The sequence below is a fragment of the Dromiciops gliroides genome, chromosome 1 (genome assembly GCF_019393635.1).
Source record: "Dromiciops gliroides isolate mDroGli1 chromosome 1, mDroGli1.pri, whole genome shotgun sequence".
Taxonomy (NCBI): Eukaryota; Metazoa; Chordata; class Mammalia; order Microbiotheria; family Microbiotheriidae; genus Dromiciops; species Dromiciops gliroides.
The window spans coordinates 262,322,056-262,342,941 of NC_057861.1; the positions used below are offsets into that span (position 1 = coordinate 262,322,056).

General features: G+C 40.2%; 1 protein-coding gene across 1 annotated transcript in view; it reads right to left on the reverse strand.

The window, feature by feature from the left end:
• The window catches only part of LYPLA1 (lysophospholipase 1), a 37,918-nt gene extending 27,232 nt beyond the window's left edge, over nucleotides 1-10,686 (reverse strand). The window contains exons 1-2 of the mRNA XM_043975624.1: nucleotides 10,475-10,686; nucleotides 9,364-9,395 (exon numbers count right to left, since the gene is read on the reverse strand). Coding sequence (XP_043831559.1) covers nucleotides 9,364-9,395; nucleotides 10,475-10,543 — 101 coding nt within the window. The 5' untranslated portion in view covers nucleotides 10,544-10,686. The remainder of the gene's footprint in view (nucleotides 1-9,363; nucleotides 9,396-10,474) is intronic.
• Between the last annotated feature and the right edge of the window lie 10,200 nt (nucleotides 10,687-20,886).

Consider the following 20,886-nt stretch of genomic DNA (forward strand, 5'->3'; position numbering starts at 1 on the left):
AAAAAAAAAAGATGAATAGGGACCCTATACAGGTGAGCTGCACAAACACTGAGTTGTTTTACTCTGAAATTCTGTGATTTGTCCATTCCATAGCAGTTCCCAAGGGAAAAGAATGTTGCTTTTGCCATCTTACTTATTCATGATTTCTCCTCCCCTTTGGGAGGGAATTTAGTCCTTTCCTTCCACCCCCCCCCCTTTTCTTTTCTTTTTGCAGGGCAATGAGGGTTAAGTGACTTGCCCAGGGTCACACAGCTAGTAAGTGTCAAGTGTCTGAGGCTGGATTTGAACTCAGGTCCTCCTGAATCCAAGGCCCCATGCTCTATCCACTGTGCCGCCAGGCTGCCTCTCCGCCCCCCCCCAACATTAGTACTTTCCAAGGTGTGTCCCCCACCCCTTTCCTCCTGCCATGCTACTCCCATTTGGGAGGGGACTGCTCTTTCTCCTCCCTTCTTTGTTATGATCTCATAAATATGCAAAGCTTCGGTTTGGATAGTGAACTCCTTGCACTTGCACAGGGTTCCACATGCATATTCATTTCTCTTGTAAAAAACCAAGTTTTTCCACGTGTTTCTCCTGAAACAATTCCTACTGACATAGCTAATGGGCTATTGGTTCACAAAGGCTTTGGTTTTTTCTCCCCTCCCTGTAAGAGGGAAGATATGGAGAAAAAAATAAAAAGTGAAACTATTGGGGCAGCTTGGTGGTGCAGAGGATAGAGCACTGGCCCTGGAATTCAGGAGGACCTGAGTTCAAATCCAGCCTCCGACATGACACTAGATACTTATTAGCTGTGTGACCCTGGGCAAGTCACTTAACCCGACTGCCTCACCCAAAAAAAAAAAAAAAAGAAAGAAACGATTGCTGTAGTTCTGTCTCAATCTCTTCTGTCTATCTCTCCAATACTGGTTACAATGTCTACAAAGCCTTAGGGGGTAAACTGAAGAATTGATGTCAAAAATTCTCTTACTTTCCTTACAAATTATATTCTATTTTACCTACAAACTTCATTTGTTGCAGTAGTACTATTAGAAGGACAACCTCTGACAAAAAAAAGGTTATAGTCTCATAAAATATCCTACAGTAACACTTTCAAATCTACATTACTTTAAGTATTTTGGTTGTTTTCAATAATTTTTTCAATAATTTCAATTCAATAATTTTCAATAAAGGGAAAATTTCTCAGGAAAAAATGGGGAAAAATCACCTAATAGTAGGAAATGACAGAAATTAAATTTCTCCATGAGCTTAGATAATCATTTCAGTACAAAAACTTCAACAAAGATAAGAGTATTTATTAAATTACAAAGAACTATTTATTAGCACTGTGCTAATTCTCAAATGAAAGGACTGAAAGAGATGCAAAAATCCAACATATTGGTTGATGAACATTCCTCTTTTTCCCCCCTTTATTTCTAAATGTAAACTCCTTTTCCCCACAATTACTCGTCAGTTCTAATACTTAGCAATATTATTTGACATGGTTAAGAAACTGAATTCTTCACAATCCAACATGTGGCTTATATAAACAGAACCAAAACCCACTTATATCTTTCACTTCTGCTTTCTGACCTCCTAATCCTAATCTGATCCTGCCCAATTTATTTTAACCACTGTTGCCATTTTTAACTATGAACCATGTGTTTCCCTTTCACAGCTTTTCTTCCATAAAAGCACACTGTTCTTTTTTCATATAAGCTCACAGCTCTACAGCCAAAAGATTTTAAACTGAAGTCAAAGTAGCAGTTTTGGTACTCCAAGGAGAGTTGCAAATAAGGAGAAGTTTCAAGTCAGGTTTTTTGTCTTGCTCCAAATTTTACCCAAAATGAGATTAACAGAATTAAAGAATTTGAGCATTAGAAGGGAAATGGCATCACATGGATGCCACATTTTAGGAAAAACTTGATAGGTTGAAGAATAAAATCAGAATACAAAAAGGGGCCTTAAGATAAGAAGAGGCTGAAGGAATGGGATGTTTAACCTGAAGAAAAGGAGACAGGAGAAACACAATAGATGTCTTCAAGTATTTGATGGATTGTCAAAAGGAAGACAGAAGGAAGAAGGTAGAACCAGGAACAATGGGTACAAGTTGTAAAGAGGCTAATTTTGGCTTGCAGCATAGAAAAAAGTCCTAACAATCAGAGCTATCCAAAAATGAAATAGGTTGTCCCAAATTTGCCCTTTCTGGAGATCTTCAAGCAAACGCTGGAAAACCACTTATAAAATACACCAGAAGAAATTCTTTTTCAGGCAGGTCTAGGGGGGTTCTGAAATCCCTTCAACTCCTGAGATTCTAATTCACTTATTTTACAGTTAAGAACCACCAAAATCACTAGTTTATCCAGAGACAGAATATGATCTTCTAGATGATTTGCTCTAGGGTTATGAAGAAAGTTTGGCTATTTCTTTAAAATGTTATAAAATTATGAGGCAGCTACATGCCAGAATGCAGAAAATGCTGGGCTTAGAATGAGTTCACAACTTGTCTCAGACACTTACTATGTGACCAGTGTTAAGTCAGTTAACCTCTCTCAGCCAGAGTTTCAACATCTCTAAATTGGAGATGATAATAGCTCATGGTGTTCTTGTGAAGATCAAGTCAGATACTGTATGTAAAGCACTTTGAAATCTTTAAAGTGCAATATAAATGCCAGCTGCAATTATTTACACTATAACATGCATTTCAGTTGAAAATTAAACCTATTTGTATTCAATTTTTAGGCTTTCTTCTCCATTATACGTACAATTTTAAATATAAGCAAAATAACCTCTACCTACCTAAACTTCAGCTAGCACTGAATAAAGACATACTAGCATATTCTTGCAGAGGCAGCTCATGGCAAGAGTAGATGGATTCCAGGGCCTGGAGTCAGAAATACTGGAGTTCAAATGTGTCCCTAGACACTAGCTGCATAACGTTAGGCAAATCACTTAATCTGTTTGCCTCAGTTTCCTCAAATGTAAAATGGGGACAACAAGAGTAACTACTTTGAAGGTTGTTGTGAAGATCAAATGAGATAATATCTGTAAAAAGTGCCTGGGAGATAGTAGGTACTATATAGAGGAACTTATTCCTTTCCCTTCCACTGACACTCTACCCCAATTCAATCTTATCATTAAACATGGGCAGCTTAAACCTACCTAAAAACCTCAGATGAACTTGCAGGACTTATAAAGTTTCTCTATGACCTAATTACTAATAGGAAACTACTCTTATTAAGTCCCAACAAATGTCTAAAAAATTACTCTTTGGGAGCAGCTAGGTGGCACAGTGGATAAAGCACCGGCCTTGGATTCAGGAAGACTTGAGTTCAAATTTGACCTCAGACACCTGACACTTACTAGCTGTGTGACCCTGGGCAAGTCACTTAACCCTTATTGCCTCCCCCCAAATTATTCTTTGAACCATCTACATTTCAAAATCGAGTGCCTGAAACAAAGTTATCATTAATTTTAAAGAGTTGCAATGCTCTGAGGTACCACTTCACACCTATCACATTGACTAATATGACATAAAAGGAAAATGATCAATGTTGATGGAGATGTGGGAAAAGTGGAACACGCCCACTCTCTTAGATAGCTAGATGAAGGCTGTTTTTCCTCTCTTCTCTTCACTAACTTCTAATACACTTTAATACATACTTAACAGCCTAAACTCTTTCTGAATTGATCAGTAAATCTTAGCTAGTTTCTCCCCCATACTGGGGTCAGGTCAGGTGACCACACATTAGATTTTAAACATCACAGCTAGAATTTTAGGCTTTACAAAGACATCTAGAAGGTCTCATGATGAAAAATTATTTCTCCCTCCAGAAAAAGAACTTATGGAGTTTGAATGCAGATAGAAGCATACTTTTTCACCTTTTTTTGTGGATTTTTCTGTGGCCTGTGTTTTCGTTTACATTTTTCATATTTCATGGAAATGTTTTGCATGATTGCATATATATAATCTATATCAAATTACTTACTGTCTCAAGGAAGGGGGAAGGAGGGAAGGAAGAGAGAAGAGAATTGGGAAGTAAAAAAAATTCTAAGGAATGTCAAAAATTGTTTTTAAACATAGTTGGGAAAAAATAAAGTATTGTTTAAAAATATAGGGTTGCAAACCAGCACTCCAAAGTAAAAGGGCATTTAACAATTTTAATATCTTTTTTGTTTTTTAGTGAGGCAATTGGGGTTAAGTGACTTGCCCGAGGTCACTCAGCTAGTAAGTGTTAAGTGTCTGAGGCCAGATTTGAACTCAGGTACTTCTGACTCCAGGGCCGGTGCTCTATCCACTGTGCCACCTAGCTGCCCCCGCATTTAACAATTTTAAAGAGTCAAATTTTTATTATGTGTGATCAGCAACTATCACCCTGACAATTTCTGCGAGGGTTTTAATTCTCTACACTCCTATCCTGAGATAGATAGAGATATAGAGAAATTTGGAAACAATCTTAAGTGACCTTAAGAATTGTTCTATATGACATAAATGCAAATTATCATCAAAATGAAGCATATACCTAGTCTCATAACACAAAAATGTCCTATAATAGTAACCCAAATGGTATGTATCAGCAAATATCTCTTGGCTCTAGTTGCTAAAAACAATGAAAAACTTTCATGTTATAATCATAAGATTTAGAGTTAGAGTCTTAAGAGATTATGCAGTCCAAATTCTCATTTTGCAGATGAGGAAACAGAGAACAGAGATAAGGCGATTTACCCACTGTCATGGAAATAATAAATGGTACAGAGCAGGGATTCAAACCCAGGTCCACAGACAAATCCAGTCCTCTTTCCACTATACAATACTATACTAAGTCAATATTAACTATGTGCATGAGCAGTCTAAAAAATTTAATAAAAAGACACTCAGGGGGGCAGCTAGGTGGCACAATGGATAAGGCACTAGCCTTGGATTCAGGAGGACCTGAGTTCAAACCCAGCCTCAGACACTTACTAGCTGTGTGACCCTGGGCAAGTCACTTAAACCCCATTGCCCTGCAAAAAAAAAAAAAAAAAAGGCACTCAGCTTCTCATTCTGAATGTCTAAAAAAAATTCAGTATGACAGTTATATACGCATGGTTCACCTATGTCTCTTAGTGACTGCATATTATAGAAATGCATGATGTTTAAAGCATTAAAACCCCAACTAACTAATCCCCAAACCAAAAAGTTCCTTGCTATCCAAAATTTTTATTTTCCTTCCTTTTTAGGAAAAAGGAACATTAAGAAAAGAAGCTCACATTAGGTATTTAGTCGACTTTCTGCACTAGATATCTAATGAAAAATCCTAATGCTTCTCATCTATACCTTTATACAAGTACTGATCTTCAAAATAATGACCTCAAAGCATCACAGGTCATTTGTTAATTACAACGTAACTAATACTTTATAGAAATATTTGCAAGAAAAATGGGCTGAAAAGAAAAAAGACTTATGTAGTCCCAAATGAAACAATTTCAATTAGCTTTAACTATTCCTCAAACATCTCAGTTAATTGAGAAATTAATGTACTTAAACATTTAACTATCTACTATATCTTTCCCCTCAGAATACTTTGCTTTACCCTGCTGACCAAACATAACCGACAACTTCACCATTCATAGCATACTGTGTAACTCCTGAAAATGGAAATTGTGTATCTAGCACAGTATTGAAGATTTAGCTTAGAATATCCCCCCCACCAAAAAAATAAACAAAATGAGAATTGGTGTAGCATTAATTATATGTATACACTAGGCAGCATACATGTGGCCTAGTGGATAGAACAATGGACCTGGAGTCAGGAAGACCCAGGTCCAAATCCTGACTCAGATACTCTGCGTGTGACCCTGGACAAGTCACTTAACCTGCCTTAGTTTCCTCATCTGTAAAAAATGGGGATAATAGCACCTTCCTCTCAAGGCTGTTGTGTGGATAAAATGAGATAATATTTGTAAAGCTATTTGCAAACCTTAAAGAGCTGTATAAATACCAGTTATTATTTAGCATAATATCAACTAAGCCAGGTCTCTATGATTTCCAGAAGCAAAATTCACTTTATTAGTAACTGACTGTGGTGATGCTATGATTTCTGTGTGATTTAGTCAGCTCTCAGTAACCCATTCCAATGGAAAGCAGTACAAATCACTGAAAATCAGAACTGATTCAATAGACAAGTTTTTACCTTCTAAAAATGCCTTTAGGCCTCATAATAATAGCATTTATAATAAAACTCTCAGGTTTGCAAAGCACTTTACAAATATTATCTCATTTTGTCCTCACAATAACCTTGAGAGATAGGTGCTATCATTATCCTCATTTTACATGTGAGTAATCTACTATATAGAAAACCCATGCGAATTTAATTGTATTTTAAAATTATGTTTTATTTTAAAGCTCTTATGTAATAATAAGATATATTACATATTAAAAATTTTAAACTAAAAATTTCCCCCAAAAATCTTATACTAGATATTACTCAAGAGTACGAAATGACAATGAAGTTAGTCTATTAAATGTCTGTATGACTATTTTGTTTCAAGCTTACAAAACTACCCAGCCTAGCCTTTTTTAATTTGAATGTCTGATGCCTCTTCCAAAATTACTAGGTTGTGCTTAGGCTGTAGAATTAGTAAAAGGGTTAAAAAACCAACTAACAGGTCACTATTTCCTTTTCAGTATTTGGCCAAATATACTTTCCTTTGCCCTCTCTTTTGCTCTAGCATTAACAAAGAATGGGGGGGGGGGGGCTGCTCTTCACAGGACACTACCTACCATATGATGTTGTAACATAGTAGCTTTGACAGATCAGCCTTCTTTTTCGAGCTACAGAAATTCCTTATGCTATTAACCAAGCCTGTTCTTCCTTTTCCAGTTCACTATGATTGGTCTTAAAGTTGCTCAAAGCAGTTCATAATGCCTGGAAATTCTAACTATGAATTTGTAAGCTACCTTCCCACTAGTTCTGTTAATTGTACTACCATCCTCACACAGGATTATAGCCTTCGAATCATCTTTGACATTCCTCTTTTCATCCAACAAATCAGATTCATTGCTAAATCCAATCATTTCATTGCAAATGTCCTCTACCTTTAAAACTTCCATGGTTTTGACTATACAAGTAAGTTTAGTTAGACCAGTTTTTCAATGAGGGTCCTCTTTGGCAATAGCAGCCTGTCACTTTCACAACACAGGCCTAGCTGCTGGGAAAAATCCAGCTACCCTTTTACTTAAACAAAGCAAAGGACAATGTAAAGGTTATGTAAATCCTTAATCTTGTAGCCACATAGAATATCTGGAACCTCAGAGTTTTTCAATCTGGAAAGGTCCTTAGAGGTTACAAAGTTCAATCCTTTCACTTTAGACATTAGAATTAAGGAGCTGTTTTGTTTCTAATTTTATTCATTTTTCTTCCTTTTGGTTTTGTCTTATCGTTGTTCATTTCTCATGTGGTTTCAAAAGATTTCATAAAATAATCAAATAAACATTCATTAGTTGTGTGACCCAGGGCCTGTAACTTAACCTCTCTCAGCCTCAGTTTCCTCATCTATAAAATGGGAAAGGAGCTGTTATTAAGGATCTAATGAGATAACATATGTATAGTGCTTTGCAAACCTTAAAGTACTATGTAAATGCTAATTATTACTATTACAAGTCAAGCAAAAAGAGAAAGTTCAAAATAAAAGATGGCAAAAGATAAGTAGAATTAGCCAAGACTCTTGATGGGTTGTGTGGGCCTCAAGCAATCTCTCAGTGTTTTCTGATTTGTAAAATTAGGGGTTGTACTACAATGAAGTATAGTCCTTCCTGCCTCGTAGTTACTTGAGTCTCAGTGTTTTTAAACATTCTAACAGATTTGGAGAGTTTGACTCTCCTACTCTTTAAAACAACCTTTCATAGTTTCAAGAGATCAGAATGTTATTTCTAAACTCTCTAAGGATCTTTCATCGGGAGCACCATGGGTCACATGTTGCCTCTAATTTTTCCTTGTCTTCAAATTTACCACTATCTTTCCTTGTTAGTGAGTTAATCTACTGCCCTGACTTTAATCACCACCTCTGGAACACATGACTCCCAAATCCCAACCTCTTCCCCAGAGCTTAAATACTACATTTCCAACTAGCTGCTATATATTTCCACATGGATTTCCCACTGGGACCTCAAAGGTCTAAAACTGAACTTACCTCTGCTCCCCTAAACCTTCTCCTCTCCCCCTAGGTTCTGTTAATGGCATTATCATGCTTACTCAGTCTGATAACCTTGGTGTCATCTTAAACTTTTGTCTCTTTCACCCTACAAATTCAATTAGTTGCCAAATCCACTCCTTTCTACCCATGCAAACTCTCATATTCAGCCCTTCTCCAAACACACTGCAACTGCTGTGGTTTAATGCTCTCAACTTCCCCCTAACTTATCAGTATCCTAGTTGGTCTTCTTGCCTCTAGTCTATCCCTTCACTAATCCACTGTTCATACTCAAATAACCTGAATAATATCATGCCACTTCTCTAACCAAAAATGTTGAGTAGCTTCTCATTTGCCTGTTGAACAAACTCCTGATTGATTTCTGGCATTTAAGATATTCCTCAATCTGATTACAAACCTTATCTCAGCCTCCCTTTAAATAATATAGATTCCAGCCTAACCAGACCAGTTTCTATTCTTTTTTTCTCCTAAGCATCAATTTTCAAGCCTGTAAAAGGGCATGACATTGTCACCACCTCTTTTAATGTCCCTTCCTTCAAGTCCCAATGATGCCTTCTTTCAAGGGATCTCTCCCTACTCAAATTTCTCATAGAACTTGTAGCCTGTACTTCCATGTCCCACTCCACTGTTTATTTTGTGCACTTTTCCCTTCTTTCCACTAAATTATAAACTTCTAGAGAGTAGCATCAGTCTAAAGCAGAGCCTAAATGTCTCCAATATGCTTATCTCAAGGATCTGAGGGATGTTGATTTGAATAACAAAGGCAAGGGAAAGGAAGGAAACAGGCATTTATTAAGTGTCTTCTAAGTGTAAGGCATGGTGGTAAGAGCTTTATAAACATTATCCCATTTTATCCTCACAATAACCCAAATAGGTGCCATTATTATCCCCATTTTATGGGTGAGGAAACTCAGGCAAACAGAGGTTAAGTGACTAGCCTAGGGTCACATAACTAGGAATTGTCTGAGGCCAGATTTAAACTCTCATCTTCCTGATTTCAGGCCCAGCACTATGTCCACTCCACCAGCTGGTTCAAAGAAAGGCTTATGTGTTATTTTACTCATTTAAAATTTCTAACAAAAAACTTTATACAATGTCATAATCACTTAATATAGACTGTTTTCTATATATTTTTTAAAATAACAAGCTAGTTTGTAAACTATAGTTTTATTACTACTGCTCCTTAGTACCTACCCCGTGTCTCCTAATCCATGAAGAAAAATAACCTAGAACAAAACAGCAAAAATTAAAATTAAGCAACACCTAAATAAACCACAGGGAATCATTACAACACAATAGTTTTTGTTTGTTTGTTTGTTTTTAATTATGGCATAAAATCAAGACTTTCAAATCCTATTCCCAGCTCCCCTGAAATTTACTGTAATATCTTCAGCCAATTAATTAAGCTCCTTGGGCCTCATCTAAAATGGCCCTAATACTTCCTTTCTACTTCTCTCCCTGGAGTACAGAGAATTAATTAATTTATGTTTGTAAAGTGCGATAAATCTTCCCACCAAAAAAAAAAAAACACCTAAGTGCAAAATAACCTACTCTACCGAGAAAAATCTCTGGCTGCTATGTTAAACTAGGTACATTCATAAAATATTAAACACAGTTTTCAGGGTTAAAAAGATCTCCGCATCTAACTGCAGAATTTTCCTCCACACATTCCTTAAGGGGCTTTTCCTCAAGGCAACTTGCGTTTTAAACTCTCCGGAATAGATAGCATTCCCCAACCCAGCACTGCTCAGTCTCACGAGAAGCATTTCCTTTCTAGATTCCTCTGGATTTTTTTTGAGAAAGACAAGAGCCCGAATGAGGACTGATTTATCCCTGGCCTCGAACAACCGGGGGGGGGGGGGGGCAGAGGCAGCTATTACCGGGAACTTCGGTGAAACTGCAGGGGGGGAGGTAAAAGGGGGGGGGGGGGGACACGACTTCGTTCTGAGCACAAACTGCGCTCCAGAGTCCACTTGAAGAAGTCACGGGAGTTTGATTAAATAAGAATTCAATAAAAACCCCTTCCCCCTCGCCCTCGCGAACCCGATAAAACAAGCAGCGAGATGGGGGACAGCATAGCTGGGGGGGCCGTCTCCGGGTCCCGCCCGCCTCCGCAATGCAGAAGACACCCGGGGCCGGGGGCAGCCTCACCCCCGGGGGACCGAGCCCGGCGGCCGAGGCGCCCCAGGGAGAAGCGTCCACCAAGACCAGGCAGGGATGAGACCCCAAGCGGAGGGGCTACGAAGCCCCCAAAGGTCCCTATGCCCCCGCCGCCGCCGCTCCCCTCCTGCCCCCAGACACTCACCGCGGCGCTTGCCTTCCTGGCTGCGGGCACTATGGCAGGGAGCGGCGCCGACATGTTGTTACCGCACATACACCGGGCTCAACCGACAACCAGCTTCGGAACCGGAAGGGAGCGGGGGAGGGCGGCCTCCTTACAGAGGGCATGCGAGGATCGTTTCCCGGACCCTCCCTCGACCAGGCGCGCGCGCCCAGGCTCGAGAGCGCGCGGCGCCGGCGGCGGCGGGGGCGGCGGCAGCGGCGGCCCCCCTTCCGGCAGGTCCATGGCGTGGGCTCGGAGGTAGCGAGGGGACGCCCATTTCCCACCCCTCCTACACCCCGCCCCCCGCCTTCATTCCCCCTCTGTCGGACGACCCCACCCCTCATGTCACAATAGCTCCCCCTTCTTTCTAATCCTCGGATTGGTTGAAGACGAAGGGGTCTAGAGGCAGGCGACTGCGCGCGCGCGTGCACCCTCTCAGCCCCGCGACCTCCTCCTATCTCCCCCTACCCCCTTCCCCCATGGCCAGATTAACCAGGGCGCCCAAGACTCGCGCGCATGCTCTATGGGAGAGCGCATAGACTGGGGACTGGCGGAGCGGAGGTACGAATTCTGAAAGGCTGATGGGCCGAGAAGGTGTTGCTATTGCTAGAGTAACCTGCATCCGTGTGCGTGCTGAGGGCATTGACCTTATTTCACCCACTCCCGCGGTGTTGGGGTATCCCCTCCTATCTCCCGCCTTGCCTCCATGGAAACCACTTGATGAGAAGGGCCTCCCTCTAAGAAGCTGAATCCACGGTTAGGATGCAGGGGACACCTTGGGAGCAGCCCTAGGACCAGGAACCCCGGAATTTAAGGGGAGACATCCTTGGAGAGAAGGGTGTTATAGGTATAGGCCTGGGTTGATTCTCCATCTTGGTTCAAGAGCTGAACCTAGAGTGATTATGCTCAAGTGCCCTGCTGGATCAGCAGCCTCCTCCTTTATTTTAGTGTTTTGAGATATGATATTAGAAAGAATTGAGGACTGAAACCTTGACACACTAAAAACTTTTCATCCTAAATTCTATCCTTTCTCACTCCTTTCATCATCTATATTTCACGAAATCTGGCTTCCGTCCTGATAACATAGCCTTCTTGACCTTACTTTACTTTACCTCATTTACCCCCTAACCACACTCACTGTCCAAGAGGAAAAGTAGGAATCATTGCTCCTCCTTGCCACTTCTGTGTTCTCCTCCTACCACCACCAGTCAATAACATCTCCTAAGAGATTCACTCAGTTCATACCTACCACCTAATCAAAATATTGGTAGCTGTTTTCTACAGACCTTGAAAACATTCCCCTATTTTGCTAAATAAATTCAGTCCCTGGCTTAATCTTTCAAATCTTTCCTCCCCAACTCCTGGCCTCATACTAAGGGATTTCAACATATATACTGAGCTTCACTCAAACACCCTAACCTCAACTTACTCATTTCCCATGTCCTACTTCTCCACCCCACCTCACAAACACACAAAGATGGTCATACCCTTGATCTTGCCATCACCACTCTCATTCATCAATTCTGAAATTCTCTTCTCTGATCACAATCTATTCACATGCCACTTTTACCTTGACCCCAGAATTCTCTCCCGGACATGACCCTTGCATTAGCTCCACTGTCCTTTCCCCAGCTTAAACTCTTGAGAATCAGTTTAGCTCTACATTATTCTCTTCTCTTGATTCCCTTGTCCCCTTTTTGTAACACCTCATGCTTAGGCAGGATAGCCTTTTCCCCACTATCTGCCACTTTCATTCCTACACATATGCTGCTGAACAAAGGTGGAGAAAATCATACAGCCATTCTGATTGAATACACTACAAATTTATTTGACATAATCTTTGGGTCTTCCCAACTGCAAGACAATCATTTTATATCTCCCTAATTAGGTAGCTGGGTGGTGAAGTAGTTAGGTGGAGCCCTGGCCCTGGCCTGAGTCCAAGTCCAGCCTCTGACACTTACTAACTCAGTGACTCTAGCTAGGCAAGTCACTTAACCCTGTTTTCTTCATTTTCCTCATCTGTAAAATGAGCTAGGGAAAATGGCTAAACCACTCTAGTATCTTTGCTAAAAAACCTAAAAACAGGTCATAAATATTTGAACATGACTAAACAACATTAACTCACTATTGTGCTAAAGCAGGTCTTCCAAATCTTTTCTTCATAACTCAAACCTGCCCCTTGGCTCCATTCCCCCCTCTCCACTCTCAGCTGAGAACTCTGCTTCATATTTTATTGAAAAAAATGAAGTCGTTTGCCAAGAGATCCCTCTTCCCCCCTTCTTTTCTCACATCACTATGTGCTCCTTCACCTCTATCTCACATGATGAGGTGGTCCCTCTCTTTGCCCGGACCAAACCCTCTACTTGCACTAGTGATCCAATCCCTTCCCATCTCCTCCAACAGATTGCCCTATCATCCTACCTCTTGCTAATCCCGTGTCTGTCTACTAGTTGCTTCCCTTCTGCCTACAATCATGCCCATGTTGCTCCCAACCTCAACAACAACAACAACAAACCTCACTTGATCCATCCATCCCTACTAGTTATCCCATTTCTTTCCTCCCTTTTGTGGCTAAACTCCTTAAGAAATCCATCTTAAAAAAAAAGTCCATCTACAATAGGTGCTTCCATTATCTCTCCTCTCACTCTTTCCTTAACTCTCAACAGGCCTTCAACTGAAACTGCTCTCTCCATAGTTACCAGTGATTCCTTAATTGTCAAATCAAATTACCTTTTTTCAGTACTCATCCTTCTCAACGTCTCTGTAGCCCACTATCAACTCTTCTCCTTTATCCTCTCTTCTCTCTAGGACACTATTCTCTCCTGGTTCTTCTGTCTATCTGATTGTTCCTTTTCAGTGTCCTTTGCTGAATCTTCATGCAGGTAATGCCTGCATGTTGTGGGCCCTCTTCTCCCTCTATACTATTTCACTTAGTGATCTCATCAGTTCTCATGGACTCAATTATCATCTCTATGCTGGGATTCTCAAATCTATTTATCTAGTCTAACCAGCTGACTGACCTCTAGTCTTTGTATCTCTATCTGCCTATTAGACATCTCGAACTGGAAGCCCTGTAGACATCTTTTTTTATTTTATTTAATTAATTTATTTATTTTTAGGCAGGGCAATGAGGGTTAAGTGACTTGCCCATGGTCACACAGCTAGTGTCAAATGTCTGAGGCTGGATTTGAACTCAGGTACTCCTGATTCCAGGGCCAGTGCTCTATCCACTGTGCCACCTAGCTGCCCTCCTGTAGACATCTTAAACTCAACATTTCTGAAATTGAACTCATTATTTTTCGTCCCCAAGCCCTTCCAAACTTTCTTATTACTGTTGTGTTATTACTACCATACTTCCAGTCTCCCAGATGTCATGTTCTAGTCATCTAGTCTATGTAATTTTCTAGTCTTTGTACATACATCTTACAGTTGTCCCCTTTTCCCAACATACTCTGCTATCCAATGACCCAGTGACACTGCCTTCTCTGCTGTACCTCCAAGGATTTTCACTGGCTGTCCCTCATGCCTTTAATGTTCTTCCTGCTCATCTCCACCTCCTGAATTCCCTGTCTTTCTTCAGATATGGGCTAAAATCCCACCTTCTACAGGAAGCCCTTCCTAATCTCTCTTAATTTTAGTGTCTTCTCTCTTTGTACAGTTGTTTGCTTGCTGTCTCCCCCATTAGATTAAGAGCTCTTAGTGGATAAGGGCTGTCTTTTGTCTTTCTCTGTATCCCCACATAACACAGTGTCTGGCAAATATTAGGCACTTAATAAATATTTATTGACTGACACTGACCCAGATACTTTTTTGCTCCTTATGGGATGACCATCTAGGTGCCCTTAATTAAGAATATTCAGGAAGTAATGGAAGAGGGTCAGTAAACAAGTATTTATCCATTCCACTGGGTAGATTAGGTATACCCAGTAAATAGATTTGGACCCTGTTTTTCAGGAGCTGATACTCCAAGGAGAGAGGAAGACAAGTTTTAGTTAGAGTTGCACCAGAATCCAAGTTGAAATTCAACATTCCTTTGTAAATTCTCTAAGGTGATGACTATCCTTGGTTATAGATCAGTAGAGCATGCACACAGATACAAAATAAAAAGTATATAAATGCTTAGGAGTTAATTTAACTCCTTCACCTGATTCATCTAACCATTCAAAATGTTGTAGCATTTCATAACATATTGGTTTTTTCCTCCCTCCTGTGGGTGATGCATTTTCAATAAATGCTAATTAATATGGAGGCTTTTAGAGAACATTTGGATCCAAATTACTTGGGTTCCTGCCCAGAATGCACTGCCTCCTCACCGCCTATGTGACGCCTTTCCTGATCCCCTTAACTTCTAGTGAATCCCCTCCCCAAAAAATATTACTTGGCATTTCTCTTGTATATGTTATCTCCTCCCAATTGAATGTAAGTTTGTTAAGAGCAGGGACTGTTTTCATTTTTGCATTTGTTTCCCCAGAGCCCATCACAAACTCTGATATATAGTTAGCACTCAATAAATTCCTTTCCACTGAGTGAGACAGGGGCCCTTGTTTTCTGTCCCTGTCCTTCCACTTAGTGTATTGTCTTGGGCAAGTTGCATTACCTCTCTGGTTAACTCTGTTTCTTCATCTGTAAAATGAGAGAGTGAATTTGACCTATGAGATTCCTACATCTAAATCTTTGTTCCTGTGATCTTTAGAATCAGAAAGATTCACTATGGATGATGAGAAATTCATTTTTCTATATCACTATTATTTTGTGATTTTATCTGTTAAATGTCATTCTCATCAAAAAGCATTTATTAAAAGCCTGCTAATTACAATGCAGTTTGTTGTAAGATACTAAGAATGTCGACGTGATACATATAGTTAGCCTAGAAATAATTAACCCCCTTTAGTGGGCAGTGGAGCAGCATGATCCTAGTGACTCATACTGATGCTAGTGTTCAACATCTTTCTAGCGTACCTAATCTCTCCTAATAACTCTGATTAGAATGAAGAGAGGGCCTTGGGATAGCTATATTTTACATGGACAATATCACAGATTTAGATCTAGAAGAGACCATGAAGTCCATCTGGCCCAGCTCCCTTATTTTACAAATGAGGAAGCTGAGGCCCAAAAAGAGTCATTTGTACAACATCACATAGGTAATAAGTGGAAGAACTAAAATGGGGCTCGTGTGCTAGGGTTATAGACACAATGAAATCCAACAGCCCCATCTTTGTTTGGAAGACTAATAGCTCCAGGCTTATTTTGAATTTAAGACACTGGTTGGTAATAATATGTCCCTCATCACCTAAAAAGTACTTATTATTGCCTTCCACGTTAAAAACAAACTCTTCTGCCTTAATGCCTTCTCCATTATCTGGCTCTACCTTGCCTATCTAATCTTATTTCCCAAGGTAGCCCTAGCTTTCCAGGTTCCTTGCTCCAATTACATTGCTATGAAGATATTGAACTCTGGAAGTGGATTATGGATGCTACCCTAGACTTCACCAACATAGGTATGATTTTTTTTTTAAACTTGGCTTTGGAAGCTTAAGAGAAGAGAAAGCTGGAAGAATGTATCCTTCATTATGTGCCATGTGGAAAGAAGCGCATCTGGCAAGGTCAAGCTATATCAGATTTCTAGATGCCAGCTCCCTTTAATCCCTCCTCCAGTGCTCTAGTAACATGTAGCCAGAGAATAAAAACTGTGCTTACTGTTATGCCCTATCCTACTTCCTACTTCCTTTTTTAATTCATGGGAGCTTCCTCCAACAACAGAGAGAGCAATCCATTCATGCTTATACATCCTTTAAAACTCTTATTCTGTTTTCCCAAAAGTTCACCCCAGAGGTCTGCCCAACCCAGTGTACCACCCTTGATTTCTTCTAACCTCATGAGAGCACCAGTGGACCATATTGACTGTTCACCTATCCTACCTAACTCTTACCACTTGACCAACCCATCATTCTCTTCTTATCATACAGTTCCGTGATGATATAATTTATTACTGTTCTTCAGAGTTCCTTGTTGGTGTAAAGAATTAATTGTTATTTGAGGTTTTTATGACCCCATCTTTTGGCTAGAATTTAACCCCCCCTCCCCCCTGCAGCGCATGCACTGGCCTGGGGCTCAGGCCAGGGTCTCTGCAAATAGCATAGAGCTCCACCCACTGTTTGTAGCCATTGCCATGGCACTGGCACCTCATGTCATCACCACTCCCAGACGCCTACATGGGCCTGGCAAAATTATGATGACTGGAAGCCCAGTGAGAGCAGTCATGTGACTGTCAGTCAGGGCTGCCAGCCAATTGGCTTGGGGCTGTGTGTGGTCAGCCTGGGGTCTGCTGGGAAGGAGAAGGGAGGAGTTTCACCATTCTAGCTTGAAGCTGGAAAGTGACAGGATGAAGCCATGTGTTCTCAGCTGATCCCTGGGAGGTGGTGTTATTCAGGTTGTATCGTTTCCCTTCCCCCATTTTTTTTTTCTTTTCCCTTAATTCTACTGATCTTGCTTGTGTTTTTAAGTTTGTTCTCGTTAATAAACCCTGTTCTGTTTTTGAGGGAAGCTCTTGGTCTCCTTCCTTGCCCCAATATTGCAGCGAGCCGCCTAGCTAACACTCCCCAATTAAAATTTGGCCCCTACATTGGTTATGTATGACATACAATCTATTCACATCTACCATGAACCTCCATTGCCCTCTGTGTGATACTCAATCTTAGTTCTTCAAAGGCAGTGGTGGTCATATCTTGTGGCCAAATAGTAAAATGTTAGTATTGAAAAGATGGGTCTATTCTTTCATAGTAAGCTTGGGGTTAGTAAAATAATTTTGCATTTTCTTGAAAGTAATCCAGCCTAGTATCCTCCTCCTTTTTAACCCTGGATCCAGATCATTGCCCATCTCTGCTGTCTGTCCCAGATAGAAATTTTTCAAACTTTTCTATTCCTGTTGAGGCTTATATCATCTGATTCCTCAGGCTCACAATGTAGGTATCATTTTTAACTCTTCATTCCTCTCATCCTCCTTATCCAATCTGTTGCCAAAACCTGTAGATTTTAGTTTTATAGTATCTCTCAAATATGCCTCCTTCTCTACTGTGACATTGCCAGCACTCTGGTACACGCTGGTACCCTCTGGCCATCATTACCTCATACCTAGTCCTTAGCAATAGCCTGATGGTTAGTTTGCTTATCACAAGTCTTTTTCTGGCAATTCAAAGCTGTCCAACTTATCTTCCTAAAGCACATGTCACACACCCATCCCTGTCCCCCCCCCTCCTGTCCCCAATAAACTCTTATCACTTCCTATATAAAATATTAAATCCAATTTTTGGTATTCAAAGCTCTTCATGATCTGACCCTCGTACACACACACACACACACACACACACACACACACACACACACACACACACACCCCTTTTCAGTCTTCTTACACCTTACAGTTCTTTGCCTCTCCTCTCCCTACCCATCCCCTCATTTTCTGCCTCCCCCAACATAGTCTGCTATCTATTGACACAGTAACACTGGTCTTCTTGCTGTTCCTCAAACAAGACACTCCATCTCCAGATTTCAGGCTTTTTCTAGCCTGTCTCCTCCCAGCCTGGAATTCTCTCTCCTCATATCTGCCTCCTGACTTCTCTGGTTTCCTTCAAGTTCCAGCTAAAATTCTACCATCTATGAGAAATGTTTCCTAATCCCCCCTTAATTCTTGTGCCTTCCCTCTGTTGATTATTTATTTATCCTGTATGGATTTTGTTTGCACATAGTTGTCTACATGTTGTCTCCTCCATTACACAGTAAGCTGTTTGAGAGCAGGAATTATTTTCTGCCTTTCTTTGTATACTCATCACTTAGCACAATGCCTGGTACAAAGTAGGCTCTTAATAATGCTTATTGATTGACTTACTATTGGAAAAGCTTTAAAATTTAATGATTCTGTTAAATTCATAATAAAAAAATTAATGGAAATATTCTGTATCATTAGCCACTATCTTCAGTGCTGATTTTCCCTTTTCTCAGGTCCCCAAGACCAGGGTTTCTTAAACTTTTTCCATACATGAGCCCTTTTCACCCAAGAAATTTTTACATGACCCCAGGTATATAGGTATATAAAATAGGTTGCCAAATTTTTCATGACCCCCCCACATTCAGTTATTTGACCCTATGTAGGGTTGTGACCTATAGTTTAAGAAGCTTCCCGATAAGGAGAAAGAGTTGGCAGAGTCTCTACTCTACTACTCTAGACCCCTCCATAACACCATTACTCAATATCCTCTCTTCTTTTCAGGTTCATACCATCTATGTAACACAGTGCAATTCCTTTTTTCTTTGTTCTATCAGCCTTTAAGTCAAAGTCTCTCTTCTTTATCAAGGAACTCAGCAACTGGCTCAAAATATTTCTGTCCAATCCAATGCCTGAACTCATATTTATGTACTTCATTATACATGTTGATGCCCTTTCAAGCATCCTGGACTCATTTAACTAAGTTCCACCAAACCCATGATAGAGTCATTCTATCTCAGTCATCCAGAGGAAGTCATACCTTAAATCTCATCATCGGGGCAGCTAGGTGGCGCAGTGGATGAAGCACCAGCCCTGGATTCAGGAGTACCTGAGTTCAAATCTGGCCTCAGACACTTGACACTTGCTAGCTTCGTGACTCTGGGCAAGTCACTTAACCCCCATTGCCCAGCAAAAAAAAAAAAAAAAGAAAAAAGAAAAAAAATCTCATCATCATCCATAATTATGCCACCTCCATGATTTTGAACTCTAAAATTCATCTTTCATATCATAATTTTGTGGCCTTCTATCCCTCCTTTTGCTTTACTCCTTATAATTTTTTTAAAAATCTGCTCTTTATCTTCTCTATACCACTTCTAATTCCTCCATATCTCCCAGTTCTCCCAGAACATCACTCCTGCTTTGTCCTTATTTCATTCAGTTAATTCAAAAGTGGGTTGACAGGATGAATTGCTGTTGCTGTTATTTTTTCTCAGAAGTCATAGGATAAGAATAAAGGTAAATACAGGTCTGTTTTCATTGATTTATATAGTACTTAAGATACACCAGTCTAAATATGTTAGAAACAATAGATATTATAAAATAACAATAATGTTGTTCAGTTGCTTTAGTCATGTCTCACTCTGTGACCCCATTTAGGGTTTTCTTGGCAAAGATCATTTTATAGATGTGGAAACAAACAGGGTTAAGAAACTTGCCCAGGGTCATACAGCTAGTAAGTGTCTGAGGCTGGATTTGGACTTGGGAAGATGAGTCTTCCTGACATCAGGCTAGGTACTCTATTTACTGTGCCAAACTACTCTGGAGTTAAACATTGGTATATGCCACACACCCTTAGAATTTGCATTGTAACTTCTAATGGTACTCTTGTCTAATCTAGATGAACAGATAATTTTGTTTGCTTGTTTAACATGTGATAAAAACCAAGGTAGTAATTAATAGCAAATATAATTGTTATTATAACTTACAAATTATTTAGCAATAACATCACATGCTATAGAGGTGAATCCTATATCTACATTTCCAGCCCTACCTACTCTCCTAACTTCCAGTCCTGAAATTCCAATTATCTACTAGAGGTCTCTGGCATTTAAAGCCCCTCACAACATGGTTCCAACCTACCTTTCTCTTTCTGGGCTTATCATATTATATCTGGTTGGTGTAGTATATAATATGTAGTATAAATACACAACTGACCCATGTGTGGCAGGGATAGATATGTCTGATCTGGCCTACCCCATCTCCAAGAAAGATTGTGATTTCATCTTTGTGGGGAGCAAGAGGAAAGATGAGCAGACATCATCAGCAAGCAGCCTAGCAGGGGAGGAGCAGGCAGGATTCAGGACTGCTGTGGCAGAAGAATCTTTCCATCACTCTCCTCTCCCCAAAAGGACTATCAGGGTAGGAGTTATAGAGTTCTACCACACATCAAATATCTGTAGTCTACAAGCACAATAAGGATTCAGAATAAAAAAAAACAAAACACTTTTCTACATGACTCTCAATGGGAGGGTCACAGCTTACTCTCATCAGTTTGACTCCCTCAAACTAAATGATGGTTACATAAAGAAGAGCCACTGACAGCTAGTAAACCACTTTATCAAAGTAAAGAGTAATCAAAAATTGGAGAAGTGATACAAATTAGGGGAAAATAGAATGCAATAGGATAAATGAGCTTTTGGACTTGTGAGGATATAAAACTTTGGCTCAGACAAGGAAAAAACAGTCTTATTGAGAGGAGGAAGGAAAAAAGAGGAGGAATTCCATTCTTTGCAGTCTCTTGGGTTGCAGGGTGCTAGGAGCCAAGAGACATTTGCAAACTAAATTCCTCATTTATCAGCAGCCCCATGTAAGCCTCCCGTCAACCATTTAAAAGTTCACACTAGCCACTCTC